Source organism: Gaeumannomyces tritici, assembly GCF_000145635.1.
Source record: "Gaeumannomyces tritici R3-111a-1 unplaced genomic scaffold supercont2.2, whole genome shotgun sequence".
NCBI lineage: Eukaryota > Fungi > Ascomycota > Sordariomycetes > Magnaporthales > Magnaporthaceae > Gaeumannomyces > Gaeumannomyces tritici.
In genome coordinates this window covers 2,407,128-2,425,778 of record NW_008804546.1, presented here as the reverse complement: position 1 = coordinate 2,425,778, position 18,651 = coordinate 2,407,128, and the positions used below count along the sequence as shown (strand labels likewise).

The window sequence follows — 18,651 nt, the reverse complement described above, 5'->3', positions numbered from 1 at the left end:
TTCTGTCGCTCGACGAGAACCGCAACCAACCGCCAACATCGGCCCTCCACCATCCTCGCCGCGCGCCTTGGACAACCGACAAAATGGCGGACGATGGCATGGTCCTCAACTTCGAGATTGGGGATGAAGCCTTCAAGCCGCAAGTCAAGTTCAAAGGCGGTCGCTGGAGGGACCGGGTGCGGGCGCAGAAGAGCGCGAAGCGGGGTCTGGACGGCGGGCCAGCTAGAGGGAACGGGACAGGCGATGGCAGGGCCGATGCGCAGCGACCTACAAAAAAACAAAGGCTTGGAGAGGGCGATGACGATGCCGACCGCCGGCAACAACAGGGATCTGGCGCCGGCGCCAGGAGCCAGCAGCCAAGGTCTCAGCACGTTACCTCCCGCCTCTTCTCCGCGAACCCGACGGCCGTGACAAACTTTGACGAGAAACCGACCGCCGAAGAACCTACGGAACCTCCCCAGCCGTCGAATGCGCCCCTTTCGGACGAGGCGGCGACGTTCCACGCCCTCGGGCTGTCGCGGCGCATCGCCCAGCATCTCTCCTCTAAGCTCGAGATGAAGGCCCCGACCTCGATCCAGAAAAACACGGTGCCGCAACTCATAAAGGACGACAGTGATGCCTTTCTACAGGCCCAGACAGGCTCGGGAAAGACGCTGGCATATCTGCTGCCCATAGTGTCGCGAATACTTGCCCTCAGCGAAAATCAAGACGGGAGCGTCGTCAAGGGGAACCACAAGAAGATCAATCGCAACTCGGGTTTGTTCGCAATCGTCTTGGCGCCTACCCGCGAGCTGTGCAAGCAAATAGCCGCGGTGCTGGAGAAGCTCTTGCGGTGTACCCCCTGGATCGTCAGCACCACGGTCATCGGCGGCGAGAGCAAGCACAAGGAGAAGTCGCGGCTCAGAAAGGGCGTCAACATACTGATCGCGACCCCCGGGCGGCTAACGGACCATCTGGACCACTCCAAGATGCTGGATGTCGGCACTGTTCGCTGGCTGGTGCTCGATGAGGGCGACAGGCTGATGGAGATGGGCTTCGAGGAGGACCTCAGGACTATCGTGGCCAAGATACGCAAAGAGCCGCTCCAGGAGGAGAATAAGGATGGGGTTTTGCTTGGCGAAAGGCTCCCCAAAAGGCGCGTGACAGTGCTCTGCTCGGCAACTATGAAGATGAACGTGCAGAAGCTCGGCGAAATCAGTCTGGTAGACGCCATCCACATCACGGCAGCAGCTGGTGACAGCGGTGGTGAGACGGCAGAAGGCAACGAGGGCAGCGACGTCGTTTTTACGGCGCCGTCCCAGCTCAAGCAGTCCTACCTCATTGTTCCCGCGAAGCTGCGCCTGGTTACTTTGATAGCTCTGCTCAAGTCATCATTCGCAAGAAAGGGGTCTGTGATGAAAGCCATCATATTCATATCCTGCGCGGACTCGGTCGACTTCCACTTCGCCTTACTCCGCCAACCCCCAGACTCTTCTACGGCAACTCCGCCCGCAAAGCCACTCCCAGCCGGAGATGCCGAGCCTTCCCCCAAGAAACCATCAACAACGTCGCACACCGATACCACAGTGGCCCAGGCATGCTACATCTCTTCACCCGCAAACCCCAGCATAGCAGTGCACAGGCTACACGGCTCGCTCTCACAGCCGGTGCGGACGGCGACGCTCCAGGCCTTCACCACGGCCAAGGACCCGGCCGTCCTGATCACGACCGACATTTCCTCTCGAGGCCTCGACGTGCCGGCTGTCGACCTCGTCATCGAGTACGACCCGTCCTTCAGCGTCGCCGACCACGTGCATCGCATAGGCCGGACAGCCCGCGCGGGTCGTCCTGGCAAGGCCATGCTCTTCCTGCAGCCCGGCTGCGAGGAGGGCTACATGTCGCTGCTCCACTCGGCCAACCCCGTGGCGCCGCAGCTCTATGAAACGGTGCTGCGGGCGGGACTCGAGTCCGACGTTGACCTACCCCCCGCCCCGCCGCCGCCCGCCGCCGGCGACGACGACGACGACGACGGCGGCGGCGGCGCCTCGGCTCAGAAGCAACAACAGGCCAAGCAGCAAGACACAAACAAGAAGCAGACCTGGACGTCGCGAGCCGAGGCCCTGCAGCTGCACCTCGAGCAGCGCCTCCTGGCCTCGGACACGTCGGCCTCGGCGGCAAAGGGCGGGAGGAAGGCGGGGTCGAAACACCAGCAGAAGAACCACCATCACCACCAGCAGCCGAAACCGCCCGTCAAGGGAGCGGGCAGCACGCTTCTCGACGCGGCCCGGCAGGCGTTCCGGTCGCACATACGCGCGTACGCGACGCACATCCACGAGGAGCGCAAGTTCTTCGACATCACGCAGCTGCACCTCGGCCACACGGCAAAGAGCTTCGGCCTGCGCGAGGCCCCCGCCGGCATCGGCGGCGGCGTCGTCCAGAGGCGCGCGGCGCACAAGGGGTCGGCGGCATCATCAGCCTTTGGAGGGAAAAACAAGTCTGACGGCGGCGGACGAGGCTCCGACGACGAGGGAGGCAACGGCGTCGACGAGGAGGCGCTCAGACGGATGAAGATGAAGATGAAGATGGTTGGCAGCGGTGCCTCCGAGTTCAACATCGGCTAGGCCGTGTCGAAAAGGGCTCAGGGGCGTGGGTAGTTAGACCCCAAAAAAAACAAAAAAAACAGTTACGAGTCGAGAGAGTAACTTGTCTCCACAGTATAGCATCTTCACACACTCAACAGTCGCTGTTCTTAGAAGCATTGTGAGGTCTATTTCTTTGTGGGATATAAACAAATGTTTTTGTTATACAAAGAGCAACCGCGCCCGCTTGTCGCAGGATGTGCATGCTCAGGCCTCGTCTCGCAAGCATGGGAATCATCTTCTCGTCAGCCTTTTTTGGCCGTAAACAAACGTCCGTGGCCAAACCCCCAAACACCCTCCCGATTAGACCTGAATCCCGTCTTTCAGCCGTCATTTCCCATGCCTGCCTGCGTTGCCCTTTGGATGCTGCCCGGTAAACCCCCATGCATTCCCCGTTCCCGACCCATGAACCCAAGCAAAATGCACCGCGATTCCTCCAGCTATCCTTTGCCCATATTCCGGTTGCTCTTTAAATGTTTTCGTGAGTATGTAGAGTGGAGATTTGTCTATGAGGTAAATCAAGTAAACCTCTTCAAAAGAGAACTTGAACAATGCGGTGGCTCGAGCCAGAGGGCGATATTGCCTCGGCGGGCCGTGAATCAACCATGAAAAATGAGATAAAAGCGAGAAAAAATGTAGCCGGGGAAGGCTACTCCACACACCATGAACGCCGTCCAACCCAAGACCTCCAGTTTCATGAGAATATGGACAAAGGAAATTAAGAGAAGGAAGAAAAATGCATACCACCGGTGACTAGGATAGCAAGCAGTTGAAAAAAACTCGCATGAATAGAATAGCGCGCTGTTGGGGTGATGGATGAGGAAAAGGAGACGAGAACATGAGCTAGGGGAAAAAAGAAAGAAAAAAATAAAGAAAAAAGAAACACATGGGACAACCTTTTGAGGTTCCTCCCACGCTTTTTTGTTGGCAGCCACCGGGGTATCACGACACATTTGACCAAAATAAAAAGGACAATTCCACAAACAGAAGGGAGCAGAAAAGCGGGCAGAGATATCCCGACACAGCCTTAGGCGGCAGCAGCAACAGTGGCGACAGCAACAGGAGCAGCAGCAGCCTCCTCGGCAGGAGCGCCGCCGCCGCCGCCGCCAAGCAGCTCGAGCACCTTGTTGACGACAGCGCTCGGGTAGCCGCGCGATAGCATCTCGGACACGACGCCGTTGGCACCCTCACGCTGCTCGACGGCGAGGTAGGCGCGCGTCATGGCCTCGTAGGTGCTGGGCTCACGGCGCTCGCGGCCGACGGCCTCGTACACCTCCCTGGCCTTGTCGATCTTGTGCTCGGCAGCCCAGCCGTGGATCAGGGTGTTGGCGATGTAGGGTGTCATCTCGATGCGGCGGCGGCGCATCTCGGCCAGCACGGCGGTGGTGTCGGCGACGCGATGGTTGGCAACCATGGCCTCGAACAGGGCCTGGAAGAGACACGCCGAAGAGGGGATGGAGGGATCCTTCATAACCGAGTCGAACACGCGCTGGGCGCCGGCCATGTCGTGGAGGACGCAGCCGCGGGCGTGGATGAGCGAGGCGTAGTGCACGGGCTCTGGCGACTGGCCCGAGGCGCGAATACGATCAAGGACCGCCTCGGCAGCCGTCATGTTGACGGGCTCCAGCGTCGCGTGCGTGTCGACCAGTAGCTTGTAGGTGTGCGTCGTGGGCGAGATGCCCTTGGCGACCATGCGCTCGTAGTACGAGAGCACCTTGGACTTGTCGCGCTTGGTGGTCAGGAAGAACTGCATCATGCTGTTGTAGGGGGCAGGGCGCGCCTTGTAGTTGGGCATAGACTCCATCTCATCAAACAGCTCCTCGGCAAACTTGTCATCCGAGACGCGGCACAGGGCGTTGACGATGGTGCCGTAGGTGACCGAGGTGGGGCGGATGGCAAGAGCGCGCATTTCGGCAAAGTAGAACAGGCAGTCGTCGATGCGCCGAGCCTTGCCAAGCTTGCCGATGAGGGCATTGTACAGGAATGAGGTCGGCTCGACGCCCTCGGCCTTGGCGCGCTGGAAGATCTTGACGGCCTCGGACGCCTCGTCGAACGTCTTGGTCGATTCCTTCAGGGTGGTGATGTAGAGGCCGAAAGTGTTTGCGGAAGGCGAAGCACCGATGGAGAGAAGCTGGATGTGGAACTGCTCGGCCATCGAGCGTTTACCCAGCGTCAGACAGGCACCAACCATGGCGTCCAGGATGGAGGACCACCCGTAGCGGACAACGGCATACTGCGACTGCAGAGGCACGTCGGCAGCAGCCATAGCCAGAATGTCGTTGCAAAGATCCATCTTGCCGTCGCGGGCAGCAGCAGAGATCAGCTTGGCATACGTGATGTACCTGGGGTGGCGGCCTGCCCGGCGGATGTTGCGGAACCGGTTCAGGGCATCGTTCAGCTTGGGGCCCTTGCGGCCATGAGAGCCCTCAAGGTCGTCGGCAATCAGCGACGAGCCCTTGAAGTCGGTGTTGTGGGCGTAAGGGTCAAACGTGTCTTCGAAGCTGGAGACGGTGGCGCTGGAGTCAAAAGGCGAGGTGGACAGGGCGTGTGTAGGATACGAGGCGACAGAGGCGATATCGCGGGGATCCACGACGCCACGCTGAGCCATGAACCGACCAACAAACTCGGAAGCTTCGTCGACCTCTTCAAGGACCTGCGGCTGCACGTCGGCAAGAGCCCTAATGCGTTCAAACATCATCTCCGACTGTGTTAAGCCCTCGGCCACCTGACCGGAGCCAATCATGGCCACGGCGTACATGGCCGTGGGCTCGATGAAGCTGCGCGTCACCTGCATCTCCGGGCTGCTGAGAACACTCCAGAATCTCGAGGCCGCGGCGACATCACCCTGACGGACGCTGAGCGCAAGCAGAGCGATTGCGGGGGTACTGCCCATCAGCATAGGCTGAGGCAGGTCGGCAAATGCCGCGACTGCCGTGTGCATGTCGCCGCTGTCGGCGGCTTTGCTGGCAACATGGCTCATTGTCTGCAGCCTCGTCTGGTCCTCAACTGCCTGGGCCCACATCAGCGCCTCCTCGAAGATGCCCCGGTGCAAGAAGCCCTGGACGAAACCTGCGCTGATGATGGCGTCCTTGATGTCCACAGCCCGAACTCCATACTCCTTGATTATCTTCTCGTAGAACTTCATGGCGCCCTCTAGCTTGTCCGAGACGACATAGGCGTTGATGACCGCAGCGTACACGTCGACATCGAGACGGTCAAGCAGACTGGGCATTCCATTGTCGTTGGCCACCGCCAGAGTCTTGTACTCGGTGTAGCACTCAACTGCGCTGACCAAGTCGCCCGAGACGGCAAATGCAGTGATCATGGCCGGGAAAGTGGCGGCGAAAGGGACGACCTGGTTACGCTCCATATGCTCGAACAGCTGGAGCATATCAGAAACGCGGCCCGACTGCGCACAAGCAGAGATGAGTTCGTGATATGTTTCCGACGAGTAGACTGCCTCATTCTCTAGGATTGAGTTGTCGAACAGCTTGATGGCGAGGTCGAGACGGTCATCCTCGGAGAGTATTGCGTGCTCGAGCTCGTGCGAGGCGAGCATGAAGCGTCCTGGCTCGTCCATTCCACCAAAGCGCGCCCGCTTCTCCTCCAAGGACGTCTTCAAGGATCCGACCTCGAGCGAGCGAGAGGCGAGAAGACCGACCAGAATGTTGTAGGTGTCGCTGTCCGGGGCCACCTTGCGGCGGAGCATGTCTGCATAAACATCCAGGGCCTTGGACACAACCTCAATCTTCTCCCTGGAGAGCTGGATGGAGGCCGTGAGAAGGGCGTTGTAGGCGGTTGGTGTTGGCTGAACGTCGGCAACCAGCATGGCCTCGAACACAGCATGGATCTCGGCATATCGGGCAGATCCCGCAAGCTTGGTCAAGTGGTTGGTGTAGGTTAGAGATTGAGGGTCGACCTTCTCGACCGGCGGTGGTGTTGCTGTCCTCTGGATGCTGGCGGGTGTCCTGGTGCCCGAAACGGGGGTGGCGGACCTTGACACGGCTTCTTCCACGGCTTCCTGGAGCGCAGGCACAGCAGGTGATGCCGACCTCACGGACTGTACAGACTCCTCCTCCTCCTGCAGCGCCTCGAGCTTGCTGCGAGCCTCGATCTCCCGTTCCAGGGCAGCATCGATAGTCGCAAGCACCGCCTCCTCCTCTGGCGATATGGGTCGAGCAGGGGCATCCTCGGTCGCGTTCTCAGCCACCAGGGTCCTCGGCTCAAGGAGAATGGATGCGGGGGAGGGCTTCCACTCGATGCGCTTGGGGAATTGGTACTGAACCCACTCGGACTCGACTGTGCTGGCATCCTCGACGTCGACGGCTTCGGCCTTTTGCAGGTTCTCGAAGTAGGCGTCTAGGCCGCCATGGTTGGCTACCCTCTCGATTCGGTGTTCCGGGTGGACGCCGACGGCCGAGACGGCCGGGTGAAAGGCGCTCTGGAGGGCAAGGGTTGAGAGCCGTCCGATGCGGGTGGTGCTGGTGCTATTCCTCCGCGCAAAGGACGGCCTGTTCTGGGGGTTTAGAACATTGTGCTGGGTGGCAGCTACGACAGACTGTGCGTAGCCGTTGACAAAGGTCTTGGAACCCTGGCGGATGAAGTTCTGGTACAGGGAGGAGTAGATGGAGGGCATTTAGAATTATCCAGGACGGGGGTGAAGCTGCCAAGAGAAGAGAGTGTCAGCACGCGACACGATCAGGACGGCCCGCTCGATCGGCACGGAAGGGCCAGCCAAGAACAGGCGATCGGGATAGAATTGGAATTGTAGTCATGGTGGTTGAGACAGGCGCCAGTCCAGCGCGCATCGTGGGCTGTGGTGCTGTGTGGTGAGGTGACGGCAATGTCGCGCGACTGGGCTGGTTGGATCTGACCACTCCAATTGCGACGACACGCCACTGCCCGCCGCCGCACCCGCAAAACCAGAGGAAAAAGCAGAGAGGCGCCACACTTACAAGATAGGGTAAAGGAAGTCGCCGTTGCAGGTTCATTTGACAGCACATGAGCCGTCAAACAAACGCGCGGATTGTATTATTTTCGGGTTATGCCGAACAAAAGGAGTGCAGAAAGAAGGACTGGGAGGAAAGCCTCAGGTCGCAATGGCAGGGAGGGCCGTCTCTTTTTTTTTTTCCTTGCTCCCGCTCGCACACTTTTTCGATCAGATATCGTTGGAGGGCTCCGGCACTAACACAAGCTCCGAAATCCTGGCTCGGGTGCGAGTGGAATTTTTCGGGCAAATTGCATGAAAATTGCGCAACTCGCAAGGGTGGATTCGGAAGCTGGGGCTTAGTCAGAAGGCCAGGGCAATGCCGGAACCTGCCACAGCCAATAGCCGTGAGACTCAGTTTGGGTGGTGGCTAAGGTTGCGAGTCCTTGGCTGGAGAGGCGGCGATGAGCTCAGCCGATGAAGCACAATGCGCTCAACTCTGGATCGGTGGCGGAGGCAAAGCTAATGACTGATCTTGTACTCCTCAGGCTCTGTTTTGATACGCCTCTGTTTCTTTAGCATGGCTTGTGGACAGGCTGTCTTTTCCCACGACGGGGGGTGCAACAGACGCGGCCTCCTGGACCTCACACACATCATGCCGGCGGAGACGGTTCCATGACGACACCCGTCGGGGCCTAGCCAGGAACCTCGGTCCTCAGCCTTGGCCTTTTTTGGTCCCTCAGCCATCGGTAAAGCTCCCTCAATTCCATGATTTCACACATTCCTAGGTACAGACATAGGGTGTCATCCAGTCCACTCGCTGTATGTCTTGCCGTTGTGCCGCTCTCCTGCGTACCAAGCACGTCAACGGCCACGACGCAGGGCTGGAGCACACTTAAACCCGTCACTACATGTAATTTTCAATATTAATCCCGGTCAGCCGCGGCGGCCCCGCCCAGCCAGTCATGGGAAACAACCCTCGCCGTCGTAAACAAGCGTACTTTCCATTGATGTTACCCATCAGGCCTTCTTCAGGTGCAGGGGGCTGGGGAGGAGCTTGTGGGGGGAGGACGGGCAGAAGCCGGGAGGTGAATGGGCGGTCACGACTGCCAATGCGCTAAGCGAATCGGTGCCCGCACCATAGATTTGGGTTTCAAACAGGTGGTCTTGCTCGGCTTTAGAATGCTAGAGGGCCTGTGTCTGAAGCAGCTGGGCGAGATTCGAACGAGACCAAACATGGTCTCTGCTATGCTGTCCATTTGGCCACGGCGACGTGTTGCCGTCTTTGGAGCAACCTGTGCCAGTAACTCGACACGCAGCACGGCGGCGAGTGGATCGGCAGAAGCTGGAGCGGGTCGCTGGGGTGCAGCGTCACGAGCTCGATTTTGCGAGAAAAACCCGCGTCCTTCAAAATTGGACCAAGCCCAGCTGCGTGGAACGCGACTCGGGCTTATGCCAAAGCCCGCCGCGCCAAGCCCTCCCGCCTCCCTCGGCCGAGCTGGGACGGAAACTGGGGGCTGGAATTGGCCCGCCGCTTACTCCCAGCACGCGCAAGATCCCACGTACCCGAGACCCCGATGATTGACATGGCGGCAGGCACTGAGGCAGGCTGAAAAACAGACGGCCAGGCAGGCATGACAGCACAAGTGGACATCAATGGTGCGTCCGTCGGCCACAATGCACACTGGCAGAGACAATACACCGCCTTCTATGTATTCCCTCCTCGCCAGGCAGGTAATTGGACATGTTGCCCTTTCCATCAAGTGCTGGCGACCAAATCCCAAGGTACCACGTCTCAGGGCGCTGCGGCTTGGCGAGGCACGGTACGAATAAGCCAAACCATTCTCGGTAACAGTCTGGCCGGGTCCGCCACTGGCAGCAAAATGCCGAGTTCGTGCGATCCAACGGGGTTCTCTCCTTGACGGCCCAGAGCGCCTGCCACCATCGGTTTGATTCATGACTTGCTTCCTGAGTGGAGTGGTAGGGCTATTCCTCTGCACCTCTCCATCCGTTCCTCCGAGGCTAGACTTTGTGGCGGGCACATCGCTGCTCCCGCCTCCAGCACCAGGCCGCGCTGTAAACGTCATGCCGATTTGATCAAAACGGACTCCCGCATGGCATTCAATCAATTCCCTCGATCGGTGCTGTCTATCGGAGCTGTCCGGAGCGTTTGGCCCGGTTAGCTGGGCTGCTATTGGTCGGAGCTCTAGCTGATGTCGCATCGGCTCACAGCACTGACGATGAGGGTGGGGTGCTCCCCTGCTTGCCAGAAGCAGCTGGAGCAACGTCATTGAGTCCGCGACGACGCTCGTGTCATCGTAGGAGCTCCCATCAAGTGGTGTTTTTGTGGTTTTGTCTCGGCAACTCCTTCCAGTGCCTCCCTTCGGCTCCTGTCAAAGCACCCGATTCGACCGGCAGTGGCCGCTCGGGTACTTGCGTGTACCTGGTATTCACTGGAAAACACAGGCGAACGGGACCTGCACTCTCGAGACCCGTGCTCCAACCCCGCATTTGCGCCGCGCAACTGTTCCTTCCCCCTGGGTCGGTCTCCGTTCTCGAGAGAAGCAAAAGCAGCGTGATCGTCAGCCCTGCCAACACCAAACCACCACCACTCATCCTCACCGTGCCTCTGTGACATCCCTGGCTGCCCCCACCCCTCCCAGGACACGAAAGAAGCAGACCAAGGACGCAAAATGTCAGACGCAAACCCCACCACGGCTGTTTCCGCCCCAGGCAAGGTGCTCCTGGCTGGCGGATACCTGGTCCTGGACCGCAAGTACACGGGGCTTGTCCTTGGGCTCAGCGCACGCATCAACGTTGTCGCCGAGGAGATCAACACCAGCCCCGGCGTTCAGCTGACTGAGATCGTCGTCAAGAGCCCCCAGTTTCAGCACGCCCAGTGGCGCTACGGCTACCGCCTTGCCGATGAGGATGGCGGGATCCAGATCACCCAATTGCATGTGTAAGTAACACTTGTAGCACTTTGCTGCGAAGGCAAGGGATGCGTGCGCGCTGTGGTAGTCTGAGGATCGCCGTGATGATCGCCAGGGCGGGATCGTCAAGTATCCGGCAGCCCACGCGTCCATATCACACTCACGTGGTCGAGTCTCCCCCAACCCCAGCGCGCCATTCGTCTTTACTTACACCAGCCTTCATACCAGGGGCACCGACATCTCCAAGAACCCCTTCGTGGAGACGGCCCTGTCCTACGCCCTCACCTACATTGCGAAGATCGGGAAGCATGGCCCCTCCCATAGCATGAAGCCGGCCAGGCTCACCATCCTTGCCGACAATGACTACTACTCGCAACCGTCCGACGCGTCCTCATCGGCGCCCAAGACGGCAAGCACTGAGACCGCGCCGGCTGGAGCTCGGAAAGCTGCCTCACGCTTCGCTCACTTTCCCACCACTCTTTCGGGCGCCAACAAGACCGGCCTGGGCTCCTCGGCCGCCCTCGTCACCGCCCTTACCGCCGCCCTCCTGACCCACTACCTGCCCCCACAGCTCTTCGACCTGGCCTCGGAATTTGGCCGCGCCGCGTTGCACAACCTCGCCCAGGCCGCACACTGTGCCGCCCAGGGCAAGGTCGGGTCCGGCTTCGATGTCGCCGCCGCCGTCTACGGCTCTTGTCGCTACCGCCGCTTCTCACCGGATGTCCTGTCATCCCTGCCCGAGCCCGGCGCCCCCGGCTTCAGCGCCGCCCTTACCGCCGTCGTCGCCAAGCCCTGGGACGCCGAGATCGACCCGACCAGCGTCACGCTCCCGCCCGGGGTCGCCATGCGCATGTGCGACGTCACCTGCGGGACCCAGACGGTCGGCATGGTCAAGACGGTCCTGGCCTGGAAGGCGCGCGACGAGGAGCCGGCCACGAAGCTGTGGGACGACCTGCAGTCGCGCAACGAGGCGCTGGCCGCCGTGCTCGCGTCCGGCCGGGTCGAGGGCATCGCGGGAGCCGTCTCGAGCGTCCGGGACGTTGTGCGCCGCATGGGCGAGGAGAGCGGCGCGCAGATCGAGCCGCCCAGCCAGACGGAGCTGCTCGACGCCCTGGGCGGGCTCGAGGGCGTCTTTGGCGGCGTCGTCCCCGGCGCCGGCGGTTTCGACGCGGCCGCGCTGCTGATGAGGGACGACGACGAGACCAAGGCTCGCGTCGAGCAGTTCCTGGATAAGTGGAGCAGCGAGAAGAACGTCCGCGTCCGGCTGCTCGGCGTCAAGGGCGAGATGGAGGGCGTGCGGATGGAGAGCCTCAAGGTGTACGAGGGCTGGATCTAGAGCATAGTAGTGACAAGCGGCTAGGCAAGCGTCTCGTAATAACGCGTCGTGAATAAAACACTGGTCCGCACATCAAGCAATTGGAAGGGCCGGGATTTAGGAAATGTTGATAAACATTATCTCTGCGTGAAGACGCTTCTGGACACAGTTATCTGTAGTCCGTTTTGTAATGCCCCGTAGCCCACACCCGAAAATGGGAACCTTGTACGCCACCCGCCGGCCCAGCCGTTTACTCCGACCTTGGAATATTCATACATAATACCATTACAAGTGACCACCTCACATGCTCAAAAGAACACAACCAGTAAACCTCGGAAAATTACAAAACCATCCACCAAAACACCTTGAATCCCGGCAGGACCAGTATTATATCCCCTATAGCCGCGGCTCGGCCTCCATCTCGGGCTCCTCGGGCACCGTGGCCACGGGGTTGGACGACATGGGGCCGCCGGCGGGACGCAGCGGGATCGAGAGTGCCGGGCGGCCGGGCGTCATGCTGTCGGGGTCCATGACGCCGACCCGGCGAGCCAGCTCCTTCTCTCGGAGGAGGGCGAGCCTGCAGGTGGGGGAAGCATGACGAGGTTAGCAACGAGCGATGGAGGATAGCAGATACAAAAAGCGGGCCAGGGGGGGATAAACACCACTCCCTGGATGGGGTTCACGTCACTTACTGCTCCTGGTTGAACCCTTGGAGGGAGGTCCTTTCCCGGCGGAAGTTTGTCGGATGGGACTAAGTTTTTGACCATCAATATTAGTCGTTGTTTCAAGCGGTTGTTGGGTATGAGATAAGGGGTGTGGTGGCTTACGATATCTAGGCCCCGGATGGACTTTTGATCGTGTCCGCGCCTCGGCCCAGTGCGGCGGAGGCCCACGACGGCCTTGGAGATGCGGAGGGCGAACTTCTTGAAGGACGCCATGCTAATGGTCATATTCTGGCGGGGACGTCGGCAATGGTGTAGTGAGTGTTAGGGGGAGGAGGGAAGCAAGTGTGTGTGCGTGTGCGTGTGTATGTGTGTCCGTGTCTGATGAGCGGGTGCCCAGAGATGCCGGCGCAGTCGGGAAACAAGCGGCTTTTCAGGACTTCCCAGGTGAGAGGCGGTCCATTGATGGCAAGGAACGGCGGCGGGCGTTGGTTCGGGTGTGTTTGCCAGGGGGAGCCGTTTGAGCGATTGGGGCCTTTGGTTGATACAAAGGATATTAAAAAGAGGGCTAAAATGGAAATCCCAAAAAGGCTGGACTGAGGCACGACGTGGTGGTGTTGTGCGTGCCTGAGAACACGTCGGCGGTGCCTGACCAGGAGAAAAGAAACGGTTTGGTGGGATGAATGAATGGCAACCTGGTGGTCGTGGCAAAAAAAAGCAAGCAAAGGAGTGTGGGTTTGTCTTTTATCGAGAGATCAAAGAGAGGACGCCAGGTCGGAGTAGTCGTGGCTTGCCGCCTTTGCCGGGTAAGAGCGAGAGACGGCGGACGGACAGGAGTTCGAGCGAATGAGGACGCAGCAAAAGCGGGCAGGTGGACGAAAAAAAACGAGAGTTGTTCGGACCAGCAGAACAAAGGAGCGGACGGCGCCGACGAGGAGCGCCGGTGGAAGAGGGAGGGGGCGGTTGGGAAAGGACTATCCCGGTTGGTAGGACATGCAGGCGCAAAAAGAGACAGAAGAAAAAAAGAAAAGTGCCTGCGTGCCGGAAAAGCCACGCCACGAATCCAGGTGATGATGTGTCCCACGGCTAATGCGGTGGTTCCTGGGGTGGGTGCGGGCGGGCGATGCTCCTATAAGAGCTTCGCGGGGTCGCCAGTGTCGGATGGAGAAGAGAGAGGGAGAGTGTACTGAAAACGGACAACAACAAAAAAAAACACGGTTGCGTCTCAACTGTTGGGCGAGAGCAGCGTGTTATATTACTGAAACCGACACACGCATGCGGCAATTGCCGCCGTATCTTCTCCTGCAGCAGGAGCAGCGGAAGCAGCAACAATGACAGCCAGGCACGCACGTCGGCGCGCGCAGGAGGCGAATAGGGTTTGGGACGTGTCTTACCGGCACTGCTAGTAAATTGCCAAGACACATCCATAGTTTGGTGAGCAATGGAGGAGAACACAGGGCAGAGGCGGGCAAGCCATGCAGAGCTAGGGCAGCCAAGCGGGTTTGCTTTGCTTGCGTTGTTTTGGGCGGGCCGAAAGCAGAAGGAGGGCTTTTCACACGCATGTGCAAAAAGGGATGGAATGCCCACTTGGTGCATTTTGGTGTGGCCCTTCGGGGGCAACCTTCGAATTGGTTTCATCGGCCACGCGGTGGAATGCGGTGTAAAAAGGGATCACGGGATTTGAAATGAATGGTCGCCAATAGCGCAGACGCTCATCTGGCCCGCAGAGGGAAGGGAGCTTGGTGCCGGCCGCCGCGAGTGGCGTCTTTCGTCCTGCAGGCGGGCTGGCTCGGGTCCCTAAAAGATGGCCTGATAAACTGTCTCCCTTGCGTCCGAATATCTGGCGTGCGCTCCAATGACAGAAAACATTTGCATTTGTTTGCATTTCTTCGCCTCGCCCTGAAATCAGGGCTCTGCCCATGTCTAGTTATTTTGGGTAATCCTTGAGGTGGTAGCTCTTCAGCTTTACGAACTGGTCAAACCCAAATTTGCTCAGCGTCTGTCCCTTGCCAGAGTTCTTCCATCCGGTCCAGGCGAGATCCTAAAGGGAGTTAACGTTGGCGGGTTAGCATACGAACTGTTTGCGGATCTCAGGAATGCAACCCCATCATTGGCGTGGACAATGACGGTCCGGTCGCGACGAAAGGGATTGCGGCGTCAAAGGGATCCGACTCACGGGGCTGGGGTAGTCGCATCGGTTCACGAAAACGGTGCCTGCCTCGACCTGATCGACCAGCTCGTACGCCTTGTCCGTGTCCTTGGTCCAGATGCTCGCGGTTAGACCGAACTCGCTGTCATTCATGAGCCCGACCGCCTCCTCGTCGCTCTTGACCTTCATAACAGGGATGACGGGACCGAATGTCTCATCCTTCATGACGTCCATCGTGTGGTTGACGTTGACCAGAAGCGTCGGCTTGACAAAGTTGCCCTTGGCCGGAAGCGTGTCAAAGGTCGCGTTGGCCGGCGTCGCGTCCTTGGCGCCCTTGTCGAGCGCGTCCTTGACGTGTGCGGCGATGGCCTCCTTGGACCGCGCCGAGACGACGGGCCCGAGGTGCGTCGCCTTGTCCAGCGGGTCCCCGAGCCGGTAGCCCTCGAGCACCTTCTGCACCGCCTCGACGAAGCGGTCGTGTATCTCCTCGGCGACGTACACGCGCTCGATGGAGCAGCAACTCTGGCCCGAGTTGAAGACCGCGCCGTCCACGATCTCCTCGGCCGCCCAGGCGATGTCCACATCGCCCCGCACGTACGCCGGGTCCTTTCCGCCGAGCTCCAGGCCGACGCCGACGAGACGGTCCGCCGCAGCCTTCTGCACCGCGAGGCCACCAGCCACCGAGCCTGTGAAGCAGACCAGCTTGATCAGGGGGTTGCGGACGATGCTCTCCATCAGAGTAGGGGATCCGCAGTGGAAGTACTGGATGACGCCTGAGGGCAGCCCAGCCTCGGCAAAGAGCTTGGCAACATGCTCGACAATGGTCGGCGTTTGCGGCGATGGCTTCAGGATGACGCTGTTGCCGGCCAGCAGCGCCGGGATCAGGGCATTGACCAGAATGAGGTATGGGTACTACGCCGTTAGCTTTACCAGTTGTCGCGCCGTGTGTCGAAGAGTGACTGACGAATCACAACCAGTCGACCAGAACACTTACATTCCATGCAAAAATAATCAGCGTAGGCCCGACTGGAATTTTTCTGATGAAACGCTTGAACCCCTTCTCGGCCTCGCCGTCCGTGTCCTTGAGCGTCTCGTCGCTTATCTTGAGCAGGTACTCTGCTCTCTTGACAGCTGTCGCGACCTCCTTGGCTGTGTATGCGATGGGCCGGCCCATCTGGACCGTCAGCTCGTTGGCAAGCTCATCCTGTTTCGTAAGCAGCCCGTCGAGCGCCTTGCGCACAATGCTTTGACGGTCCGCAAGCGATGTCTTCCTCCATGACTCGAAAGCTCTGGTGGCGGCTTTGGGGAGCTCCTCTAGCTCCGTGGGGGAGACGCCTGGGCGGGTGAGAATGCCCTCGCCCGTGGTGGGGGAGATGGTGGTGAGAGTCTCGATGGAACCCATGTTTCAAACTTGTGGCTGCCGACGAGGATAGGGTTTGGGAATAAGACAAAGCGAGTGGGGGGCCGGCTGGTTGCAAGATGTGTGCTCAGTGAGGATTATGTCTATAAACCAAGCCAAGACTGGTGTTGCATGGCTGGGGGAGCTGATATACTTTGTGTTTTAAACGCCGAGGCACATAAGAGCAATGCAAGGGGTGTCACGGCTCGCCACTAGCTCTTCGAATGTGCCCCGCGATGATGCAGTTGCGAGTTCCATTGGATTGCGATATCGGAGATAAGATAATGGAACCCACGATAAGAAATCCATCGGACAACGGAAAACTTTGGTGGGGCCCAGCAAATGTTGCGAGGCTCAATTGACATGGTCATATCATCCATCGCGTCCGTTGCGCAGCCGACAACATGGCGCCAGAACAAAAGAGAAACCACTTCCTCGACGCTAACGAGAGTGACGACGACCAAAGCCAGGGCTACAACTCCGAGGCCGACGAGATCTCCAAGGGCCGCCGCTCAGCAAAACGGAGGAAACTCGATTCCGACAACGAGGATGACGGAGACCTCAGCGGCGACGACGACGACGACGGAAGCGGCGACCAGCATGTGGAATCACCAGGAGCCCAACTGCACTCCGAGGCGCTCGAGTCCGCGTTAGGCGACAGCGGGCCCCACACGGCAGAGGGGGAAGGCGAGGACGAGGATGATGGTGACGAGGAGGCCCGGCCGGTCAAGAAGAACCCCAAGAGCCGGCCGCAGCTGCGGCAGGCCAACGCGAACCCGACCAAGAAGAACCTGGTGGTGACGGAGGCGCAGGTCAAGCGGTCGGGCGTCGTGTACCTGCCGCGCATCCCGCCCTTCATGAAGCCAGCCAAGCTGCGGTCGCTGCTGGAGCCCTACGGTCGCATGAACCGCATCTTCCTGTCGCCCGAGGACCCGGCGGCGCGGTCGCGCCGCGTGCGCGCGGGCGGCAACAAGAAGCGCAGCTTCACCGACGGCTGGGTCGAGTTCGTGCACAAGGCCGACGCCAAGGCCGTGGCCGCGACGCTCAACGGCCAGACCATCGGCGGCAAGAAGGGCTCATACTACCGCGACGACGTCTGGACCATGCTGTATCTCAAGGGCTTCAAGTGGCACAACCTGACGGAGCAGATCGCGTCCGAGAACGCCGAGCGCGCGAGCCGCATGCGCGCCGAGATCTCAAAGTCCACCAGGGAGAATAGGGACTTTGTGCGCAACGCCGAGAGGGCCAAGGTGCTTGACGGCATGCAGGTCAAGAAGGCCGCCAAGCAGCAGCAGAAGCCGCAGGATGGCGGCAGAGACGCGTCCGGGGCGGCCGCCGCGCCCGACGCCGCGAAGAGCGCGGAGCCGGCAAGGACCTTCAGACAGGTGCCGGTCGCGGAGAAGAAGAATCTCGTCGACTCGGCCCAGAGGACGCTGGGCAAGTTCTTTTAAGTGTCAAAATGTATACCCTGTACGAGCGATTCGCCTTGTTACTGCCACTTGTACGAAGCTGTAGACAAAACATCATCTTCGTGTGTCTCTACCTTCAAAGTTGTGAAAATTTATGGTGCCTGTCTTGTTCATCGAATCCTCGATGCCCAAGACCCTGGGTTACCCAGCAATTTCAAAAAGAAACATTGGATTGCGATAAAAAGCCGATTCTTGCACGCCTCCTTTTGTTGTGCCGCCTACCCCTGAAACCACTTGTTCCACTTCTAGCAATGTGGGAGTGATACGTAATTCTGTGTTGGCGGGTAGGATTTAGCAAAGATGACGGAAATGCCAACTATTTCAAGACAAGATATTATGTAAGTTTTGGTCACAATTTACACCAGACGAACCCGACCCCGGCGTCGTGATGATATACATGACAACCACACTGAAGCGAGATGACGATGAGTCAATCTCGACAAGATACTCCTGATAGTTACACAACGCGTAGCTTGGCGGAAAGCGGAAGTCGGACGGAGTGCGATTCGACGGCTATTACAAGTGTCACAAAGTAGATAGTATATACTGTCGTAAGGAAGCCTTAGGCATAGATATCAGATGCCTAAGGCATCGGAAAAGCGGTCCCCCTGCCTGGAAGCGTATGACGCTTCCAGGCGTTAGGAAGGAAGCTTAGTAAGCAAGGAGGATAGGGAATTACGTGTATATAAAGGGCAAAGGCCTTTACGGGACTTTGCACTTTAAATCCTTTTTTTTTTAAAGCATATTAACCGGAATAGCTTTATACCGTGCTTATCCCTTTTGCTTGCAACAATTATAAGCCCGGCAACTTTTAAACCTTTTAACGTAAAGTAAAAGGCTTAGCAATACGAATTTATTCCTTTTTTATTACTTTTATTAAATCGTTTCCAAACGCGCTTTTTTAAACGCGTTTATCCTTTTTTTCCTTTTCGCAATTTTTTTACGGAAAAATTTTTACGCTTTTAAAATTTCCTTTAATAAAATTTTTTTTGCCAAAGCAAATTTCGTTATTAATTCTAAACGTTGCTAAAAACTTTTATTAAATTTTACTTTTTTAATTTTTACGTTTTTACGCTATTAAAACTTTTAACCCTTTATTTTTTACCGCTTTACTTTTACGAACTTCCGGTTATTACCAATTATAAATAATACAAATAACGATTTTTCGTAATAGCGTTA

General features: G+C 58.5%; 6 protein-coding genes across 6 annotated transcripts; 3 read left to right on the top strand and 3 right to left on the bottom strand.

Moving 5' to 3' along the window:
- On the top strand, nt 1-3,226 carry GGTG_03329 (ATP-dependent RNA helicase DBP7). The gene has a single exon (XM_009221108.1). It carries the CDS (start codon nt 84-86, stop codon nt 2,598-2,600), a length of 2,517 nt encoding a protein of 838 aa, XP_009219372.1. The 5' UTR covers nt 1-83; the 3' UTR covers nt 2,601-3,226.
- On the bottom strand, nt 2,671-8,188 carry GGTG_03328 (hypothetical protein). The gene is made up of 2 exons (XM_009221107.1): nt 7,574-8,188; nt 2,671-7,281 (listed from the first exon to the last, which is right to left on the bottom strand). The coding sequence occupies exon 2, from the start codon at nt 7,252-7,254 to the stop codon at nt 3,646-3,648; it is 3,609 nt and encodes a 1,202-aa protein (XP_009219371.1). The 5' UTR covers nt 7,255-7,281; nt 7,574-8,188; the 3' UTR covers nt 2,671-3,645.
- Nucleotides 8,189-9,159: 971 nt separating this feature from the next.
- GGTG_03327 (phosphomevalonate kinase) lies at nt 9,160-12,061 on the top strand. The gene is made up of 2 exons (XM_009221106.1): nt 9,160-10,507; nt 10,707-12,061. The coding sequence occupies exons 1-2, from the start codon at nt 10,239-10,241 to the stop codon at nt 11,812-11,814; spliced, it is 1,377 nt and encodes a 458-aa protein (XP_009219370.1). The 5' UTR covers nt 9,160-10,238; the 3' UTR covers nt 11,815-12,061.
- Nucleotides 11,907-13,601, bottom strand: GGTG_03326 (hypothetical protein). The gene is made up of 3 exons (XM_009221105.1): nt 12,621-13,601; nt 12,486-12,544; nt 11,907-12,370 (listed from the first exon to the last, which is right to left on the bottom strand). The coding sequence occupies exons 1-3, from the start codon at nt 12,741-12,743 to the stop codon at nt 12,190-12,192; spliced, it is 363 nt and encodes a 120-aa protein (XP_009219369.1). The 5' UTR covers nt 12,744-13,601; the 3' UTR covers nt 11,907-12,189.
- Nucleotides 13,602-14,044: 443 nt separating this feature from the next.
- On the bottom strand, nt 14,045-16,232 carry GGTG_03325 (potassium-activated aldehyde dehydrogenase). The gene is made up of 3 exons (XM_009221104.1): nt 15,599-16,232; nt 14,632-15,516; nt 14,045-14,496 (listed from the first exon to the last, which is right to left on the bottom strand). The coding sequence occupies exons 1-3, from the start codon at nt 16,004-16,006 to the stop codon at nt 14,383-14,385; spliced, it is 1,407 nt and encodes a 468-aa protein (XP_009219368.1). The 5' UTR covers nt 16,007-16,232; the 3' UTR covers nt 14,045-14,382.
- A 108-nt stretch (nt 16,233-16,340) lies between these two features.
- On the top strand, nt 16,341-17,639 carry GGTG_03324 (pre-rRNA-processing protein ESF2). Its single transcript, XM_009221103.1, has one exon. It carries the CDS (start codon nt 16,408-16,410, stop codon nt 17,452-17,454), a length of 1,047 nt encoding a protein of 348 aa, XP_009219367.1. The 5' UTR covers nt 16,341-16,407; the 3' UTR covers nt 17,455-17,639.
- The last annotated feature ends 1,012 nt before the right edge of the window (nt 17,640-18,651 follow it).